We start from the raw sequence: 8,143 nt of genomic DNA, 5'->3' as shown, positions 1-8,143 counted from the left end.
TTGCAAGCCATTTGTAACACAGTAAATACAGTAAATATTTGCGTGAAAAAACACTTTGTAGGCCATTAATATTACACTATCAAATGAAAAACAGTAAGTAAGGTGGTAACTGCGTGTGCCTTCTGGTCTTGCACAGTTCGTAACCTTGAAATGTCGTATGTCGGCCCTTGAGAAACTGAGAAACCACCAAGTGCAAATAAACTTGTGCAACAAAAAAGATATCTGATGACCGACAAAGTGAGCAATCAACTATTTTTGATCAGCCATTTCAGGTCATAAGCAGCCACAGTCATAATGTGGTCTGTATCTGCAGAATTACATTGCCAACTACTGGTCTGGCATGCATACTATAGCATTATCACTATCAGTCAGCTTTTTTTAAGTAAAGTGTTAACATGAATCCATAATTGACTACTCACAGGTGTGGATCTACCAAATGAACACTTGTACAGTTGTTATTATGTCAGCCAAGATGCATGTTAATACCTAAAGTCTCCTTAGAACGTATCAAACTATTGCTCTTTCCCAACCTGTTCTCTCTGCAGACGAGTTAGCATTTGAAAAGACCACCCGTGAGTTCAGGACGGCTTTTCAGAGAGGCGTTGCTTTAGAATATTAATTGTTTTTCTCCTGTTCTTTTTTTTTTTCCTTCCTGGGAAAAGTGCCCACATTAAAACTGGCGGCTCCTTTCATTCATTGGCTGTTCTGCATAAACAAACTGAAGTCGATGCTGAAGAAATGTGAGGCAGATACAAAGAAGGCAACTATTTGCATACACCCATTAACATAAAACAAAACAAAAACGTCCAAGCTCGAGTATGTGAAACATTTACATCTGTGCAGTGTTCATATACGAGTCATTCATTAGGCACACCTGCACAATCCAATGTGAGCTAGTATAAGAATGTGTCAATTAAAACTGAGCATTATTATCTTTGTAAAGACAGAATTTTAGATGAAGTTGTCATCACATGCCATTTAAAGTCCTAATAGTTTAAATTTTTGCTGTATAATTTGAACTAAGTGTATAATGAGTAATTTTCAGCTTGTGGTTAATTATCCTTACAAAACTTAATGTTGAGTAGCCGTGTAGATTTTGGTCTGTCATCATTTTTCATTACAAATATGCTTTTCAAATTTGAAACCCACATTTTGATTGGGATTTGGAAGGCGATTTTGCTCCCTGGATCACAGCCAGTTGGCTCTCACTTCTTCTGCTTCAGAGAGTTTTCATTCAATTTTCACAAATCTGCAGTTTCCGTTTTATTCTGCTTTAATGCATTTTGCTGGTGCCATCACAGTAATCCAGTATTTTAAAAAAGATGAGATAATATGAACAAATGCAAATAAAGAAACTTGATGGGGCATTTTTCTACTGTTCACTAATTCGTTATAAGATTTATAACCATAAGCTGGCAATGGCATTTGATTTCTCGTCATACATTTTGCAACAATGCATTATGGCAGTTTCAGATGCCAGACATTCGTCTCTAGTCAGTACGAGAAATAACGTTACAACCAACAATACAAACATCCCGTGGAAAGTCCATTTTATTCCAAATAATGGAGTGCACTATTTATCAGGAGGAACTTGGACTGTGTGCAGATGAATTTGAAACTCTATCTGCACGTCCGGAGATTGAAATAATCAATGACGTTACGCTGCATTGCCTCTTGCATAAATGTGCACAGTGTCTCTCATCATGGGAAGAACCACTTCTGTTCCAAACCTCATCGCTGGAGAGAACAGATAAGTGTGTGTGTGTTTGTGTGTGTGTGTGTGTGTGCGCGCGCGCACAGAGGGGCTATCATGCTCTTCTCCAGCTCTATACTTGGAGCCCTCAGCCCCAAGTTTGACATTCAACGTAATTGAAGTTTGCAAAATTGTATTTGACATTTTTTTTTCTATCATATCACAGCACGAACATACAATAGAAAATGTCAATCGATAGATATCTAAACCATGACTTCAGTTCCAAGGCTCTATTGTTCGCTCGCAGACATTTAAGAGTTAATTGCTGAATCCATTTGAACCCTATTGGTAACCAAAACAGCATCACCTACCAAGTCTTATAAACAATATCTGAAATGAATTCAAGTGTGGAAACTAATGCATGCACTGTTTGGAGATCAGTGGTTCGCAAAGTGTGGTGTGCGGGCTCTCTGTGGTGGCATGTGAAAGAATCACTGAATTAAATACAAATAACATTTATATTTAAAACATGAAATACAGTCAAATATATTAAAATGAGGCGGCACGGTGGACGACTGGTTAGAGCGTCTGCCTCACAGTTCAGAGGACCGGGGTTCAATCCCCGGTCCCGCCTGTGTGGAGTTTGCATGTTCTCCCTGTGCCTGCGTGGGTTTTCTCCGGGCACTCAGGTTTCCTCCCACATCACAAAAACATGCATGGTAGATTAATTGACAACTCTAAATTGCCCGTAGGTGTGAATGTGAGTGCGGATGGTTGGTTGTTTCTATGTGCCCTGCGATTGGCTGGCAACCAGTTCAGGGTGTACCCCGCCTCCTGCCCGATGATAGCTGGGATAGGCTCCAGCATGCCCGCAACCCTACTGAGGAGAAGCGGCTCAGAAAATGGATGGGTGGATGGATATTAGAATGAAGCTTGTAAGCCTGTTTAATTTTTTCCCCTAGTACTGCACATTTTTTATGTTTCACTTTCCAAGCACAGTTCAGTTGTATTTAACTTTTAATTATAGTAGTACATTTATAGGCTCCAGCACGCCCGCGACCCTAGTGAGGAGAAGCGGCTCAGAAAATGGATGGATGGATAGTACATTTAATCTTAATAACTGTTAGTTATGAAATATTTAAGTCTGTTTTTTTTAACTTTTATGTTCTAAAAGTTTTAATTGAATGAATAAATGTTTGCACAGTGATGTTCTAACGCTGGATAATTTTAGACTGGCTTACAAAAATGAATACAGGAACAACACCGCTGTATCATTTCTGATGAATGCTAATATGTTACTGTATCTTAATGGTGGTCATTACAGTGGTTCTTGGCGAACAAAGTATTTTTTTAGGTTGTGGTTGGTGGAAAATGTTTGAGAACCCCTTTTGTAGATGATCTCATTTTCGGCCTTCCCATAGTTACAGACAGTGATCACTTTGCATTGATGTTTGCATCCATGTTTTTGTTCTACAGAGCTAGAGTATACTTTATATAGCTTGTACAACCAGTATGCACTATACTAAAAATGTATGTGTACAAATAAAGGTCTCCCCCAGATTAATTTATAGATGCCTCTTTACACTGCAGTTGAGTAAATAAAGTGGCCATTTTTGAATTTCAGAATTCAAATGTATTGTGGTTGGCTATTTTCTTGGCCCACATTTAAGTAGAAGTAACAAATTGTTGTTGGTTGGAGGCTCCCCAGTAGTGAATTGTAATCGACTGGTGAAGTGAGTATTCGTCATGTGGCAAAATCAGATGTCTAGGCTGGTCCACCAATTTTACAAACTATAGTAAACTGGGGTTTTCTATGGCAATAACTAATGACACCATCCTTCTTATTACAAGCTGATGAATTGTTAGTAGGATTTTAAGGGACAATTATTACATAGTGTTGCTTTAAAGTGCAGTTCTTATCATCTCATTAACATTAGGTACCAGTAATGTATATTCTCTGCCTTCGATGGGCTATAAACATTTTGACTTATTTGTGTTTCATACACGGGAGTAATCCAGTTATCTAAGGACAAGATTTCTATTTGCAAAACCTCTACCTTACTGCTGTACGCAAGAGCCATGCCCCCCACTCTTCTCACTCCCCTGCTATAAAAATTTAAGTATTGTCAGCATTTTTCTTCCTGCAATAAACAAATCACATTCCCCTCTCCTCCCAAAAGCCTCCTTCAGGTCTCACGGAGCCTCACTGCCTCCTGCCGCTACCAGCTGATGCGAGCGAGACGATGAAAATAAAAGCGGGAGGCACAAAGAAAACAAGGCTTCTGCGAAAACAAACACAGGCCGATTACTTGGCACTTGTCCTTTAACTCTTTCCTTGACTAAAGTATAGGAAAACGGTGATGTTACATTGACAACTTCAAATAATTGAAAAAAATGTGTGTTTACTAGCATTTCCATTTTTATTGCAAATACAGATACAAAACATTCTTTAAAGACAGTACAAATACTGTAAAGAGCAGAAGTGGAGGGACGGGTTGATACTGTGAGGTGGGATTGGAGTTTACAGAAAAAAAGCAAAACGTACACTGTAAAAACGTTCTAACGTATATAATATTTTCCAGTTCTTTCAGCCTCAGTTAAACTTAAAGACAATTCACAAATAAAATGTTGTAAGATAGCCCCCCAACCCAAAAAGAAAGGCAAATACATAATTAAAATAGAAATTCAGATAATATAAGATAAATAAAGATGATTACAGCATGTACCATTTTGTATTAGTACCCCCTGGGTTTAAAATCCAAATCAGAATGAAGAGATATGCTGTGTACATTATATAAAAAAAAAGACAATAATAATAATACTCGAATGAAAAATATTCATTCACAATAACATTAAAGGAAATAAATAAATAGTTCTTTAAATTGGGAAGGGCTGAGGGGATTGGGTTATATCAGCGGGGAAGGAGACAGCAGGGGACACCCCAGAGGTCAAAGGGGACTTCCTGTAGCTGTCAAACACACGCTGCTGAATGGTAAGTGTAATCTCAGCTGTTGGCAAGCGCGCGCACACACACACACACACACACACACACACGTACACAGTCGCATACATATACAAACACTGGAGAAAATGAAGGAAATCAAAGGCACGGGTGGTGCTCAACTCAACTCTGCACAATATTGGCAACGAAGAGTGTCTATTACCTAATTGCTTTTCCAATGATTTTCACACATGACATGGACAATCATCATTAAATGTAAATTGGAATGGCACATTCAGAAGTATGAAAAAAACAACAGCAAAGAAATAAACAAAAAGCAGATGTTGTTGTTAGTTGTTAGACTGATTAAAATAGAAGCCAGAAATAACCTTCATAAACAACCCTGTGGGTAAGAAACTGCCAGCGTATGAAGACAAAAAAAACCTACAGAAATATGAACAATCAAATCCTCACAGAGGACTTTCTCAAGTCTTTTCAACTTTCTAAAAATATATATCTATAAAGATTCTATCATGGTACAATAGCAAGGCACGGCGTGAGCCAATCACAAGTCTGACTCTCCTCCTCTTTGACTTCAAGTGTCTGATTCAGAGAGACCATCTGGAAGGAGTGGGGGACGTCTGCTCGGAATAAAGTGTTTTGGGATGCATGAATGTGGCTGTACATGTGTGTCAAATGTGTTATGTGAATGTGGGAGTTGAGAGGGGGGGGGGGGGGGGCAGGCGGGCTTCAGGGTCTGGTGAGCTGGGTGTAAACCGGTGCCTGCTCCCAGTGTTGGGGGCTGTTCTGGGGGATGGAGGGCACCCCTGTGTTGTCAGCAATGGGTGTGTACATGGGCCTCTGACTGGGGCTGCTCATGTAGCTGAAAGTCGAGTAGAGGCCCGAGCCCTGGCCGGCGCCCGCGTGGCTGTAGAACGAGGGGGCGCTCCCCTGGTGGTCGGTGAAGTCGTACTGCTGCGCCCTGGAGATGGCCGGGTACGACGTGGGGCTGTAGTGCTGCAGGTTGAAGGGGCTGTAGGTGACGTGCTGCGGAGAGCCCTGCTGCTCACTGAAGTGGCTCGGGCTCAGCTGCTCCGTCTTGATCTGGGTCCTGTGCTGAGCCTGACCCCCCTCGGAAGCGGCGCCACCTCCGCTGCCACCCAGGGTGGTGAGGGTGTGCTGCTGCTGCTGTCCCTGCTGGTTCTGGCTTTTAGGCATCCAGGCCGCTCCTGCTGCTGGGCTGACCGGAGCGCCGCCACTGATGCTGTAGCTGCCGGTGTAGGCGACAGGTGTACCAGGCCCGCTAACGGACCCCGGGTGGCCGTTCGGTGGGAGATACTGGTCGAATTCGTTGACGTCGAAGGTCTCGATGTGGGAGATGACGTCGCTGCTCAACTCTCCGATGTCCACGTCACGGAAGTCGATGTTCAGTTGCCGCTGGCTGGTGCCATCAGGGAGGGATCTGAGACCTCCTTCTCGCTTTAGGTCCATCTTGCCAGAGCTGACGTCAGTTTTTGGGGTAGTGGGAGGGGTTGGCGGTCCCTGGGAACCTGGAGGATTAAAGCGAGATAATACTTGGTTTATATACAGTGGTACCTTGACTTACAAATGCCCCAAAATCAAGTTACGAGCTGGAGCTGTTTTTGTTTTGTTTTGTGTTGCAAGCTTCTTCTTTTTTTTCCCCATCGTCTACGGGCACAGCACTTTTGGTCATGTATTGAATGGGACAAACAGTCAAAATGAAAACACTCACAAGGAGCATGGAAAAGACACTAGTATTGGGATAACTGAGGGGTAAAAAGCAAGCTCCAATTGATTGACGTCACTCACTAGATCCTGACCCCTTTGGAGGCACAAAGCACAAACTGAGTGCGTGTGCGTGTGCGTGTGTGTGTGTGTGTGTGTGAGAGAGACTTTTGGCTAAATTACACTTTATTAAACCATCATATTTGCATTTTTTCTTTATTATAATCACGTAGAAAATAAAAGTAGTGTTATTTGCGGTGCTGAAACACAATGGCATTTCAATTCATTTCAACGGGAAAAACGTAACTGATTTACAAGTTTAACTGTACTTATTTTTGATCAGAACTGATTTTATATATATATATATATATATATATATATATATATATATATATATATATAAAGACTCCTCAACCCCCAAAATTGTGAACTGTATTCAAGCTCACCTGAGTGCTCCCCAGGAGAGTGCACCTCTCCCAAACTGGAGGCCGGAGAGTCTGCCTGCTGCAGTGCTTTGAAGATGGCATTGGGAGAAATGTGGGTTTGCTCGCTGCCGTCCTCGGCCTCGCTTTGCCCGTTCTTCACGGACTTCCTCCTCCTCGGCTGGTACTTGTAGTCGGGGTGATCCTTCTTGTGCTGCACACGGAGCCGCTCAGCCTCCTCCACAAACGGCCGCTTCTCGCCCTCGTTGAGAAGTCTGTGCGTAAAAAGCAAGGCCGGGAGTCATAAGTGATTCAAAACGTGGAGTCAAAGGAGAAGAGATCACTTACCTCCAAAGTTTGCCCAACGTTTTGCTGAGCTCGGCGTTGTGCAGGTGCGGGTACTGGTCGGCCAGCTTCCTCCGCGCAGCCTGAGCCCAAACCATGAAGGCGTTCATCGGTCTCTTCACGTGAGGCTTGTTCTTGGTAGATCCGTTTACGCGCACCGGCATGGGCACCAGGGTCCAGTCGTAGCCCTTGAGCACCTGGGACACAGCGTCGCGTATGCAAGCGGGGAACTTGTCGTCCTCGTCCTTCTTGAAGTCGCCTAGAGCCGCCTCCACCCGGAGCAGCGCATTCTCCGACGGCCGCGTGTTCTCGGTGTCGGAACCGGAGCCGGACGGGCACGGAGAGCCCGCGGAGTCCTCGGACATGCTCGGGCTCGGGGCATCGGACAGACACTTGTCTTGTTCCTCCGACATCTTCAGGTAAGGGTCGAGAAGATTCATACGCGTAACGGGTTGCTGCCAAGTTTACGCGTGAAACGGGAGCCTGAACGCTGAAAGTCTTTGAAAGCGACTTTACCTTGCCAGAATAAATCTGGTCAAAGTCTTTAAACTTCGCAAAAAAAAATCCTTTTTTTTTTTTTTGCTCTGGTTTTGTGCGTAAACTTGATTTGGAGATAAATATCTTTACGCACGGGCATCCAAAGATCAGTGCGTCGTTCCACTGGGGCGGCGGGGAAAAAAAATAAAAAAAATAGATATATCGAATTTAATTTCAATTTTGTAGGATAAAATATGTGGTAAAGTTCTCCTTGCTCGTCTCCAGATAGAATCCCAGAACGCGTGAGTGCTCTGAACTGCAAAGTGGCTCGCGCACGCACTTTATAAGAGCGTTACCATAGCGCGCAGGAAAGCCTGAATGTGATTGGTGGGCAGCGTGTGACGTGAACGTGAAGGAATTGGATACCATCACTTTCTCCTCTTGCCTAGCAGCGCACACACGCACATTGCACACTAACTGGAACAGTGTTAATTATCCAAAAGCTCGCACAAAATAGTG

The 8,143-nt window shown here is 43.2% G+C and overlaps 1 protein-coding gene across 1 annotated transcript; it reads right to left on the bottom strand.

Moving 5' to 3' along the window:
• Positions 1-4,090: 4,090 nt before the first annotated feature.
• On the bottom strand, positions 4,091-7,925 carry LOC133469498 (transcription factor Sox-9-A-like). Its single transcript, XM_061756669.1, has 3 exons — positions 7,151-7,925; positions 6,827-7,077; positions 4,091-6,184 (listed from the first exon to the last, which is right to left on the bottom strand). Exons 1-3 carry the CDS (start codon positions 7,585-7,587, stop codon positions 5,385-5,387), a joined length of 1,488 nt encoding a protein of 495 aa, XP_061612653.1. The 5' UTR covers positions 7,588-7,925; the 3' UTR covers positions 4,091-5,384.
• Positions 7,926-8,143: the final 218 nt, after the last annotated feature.

Source organism: Phyllopteryx taeniolatus, chromosome 19, assembly GCF_024500385.1.
Source record: "Phyllopteryx taeniolatus isolate TA_2022b chromosome 19, UOR_Ptae_1.2, whole genome shotgun sequence".
Lineage (NCBI taxonomy): Eukaryota > Metazoa > Chordata > Actinopteri > Syngnathiformes > Syngnathidae > Phyllopteryx > Phyllopteryx taeniolatus.
Note: the sequence above shows the minus strand (reverse complement) of the source record. Positions and strands in the feature narration are given on the sequence as shown.

What these genes read in the sequence shown, in the direction of transcription:
- LOC133469498 (XM_061756669.1), bottom strand. Translation starts at nt 7,587, where the DNA reads ATGAATCTTCTCGACCCTTACCTGAAGATGTCGGAGGAACAAGACAAG. An exon ending in ACGTTGGGCAAACTTTGGAG is followed by an intron (nt 7,078 to 7,150) that starts GTAAGTGATCTC and finishes TTTTACGCACAG; the next exon opens with ACTTCTCAACGAGGGCGAGA. An exon ending in CTCTCCTGGGGAGCACTCAG is followed by an intron (nt 6,185 to 6,826) that starts GTGAGCTTGAAT and finishes TTAATCCTCCAG; the next exon opens with GTTCCCAGGGACCGCCAACC.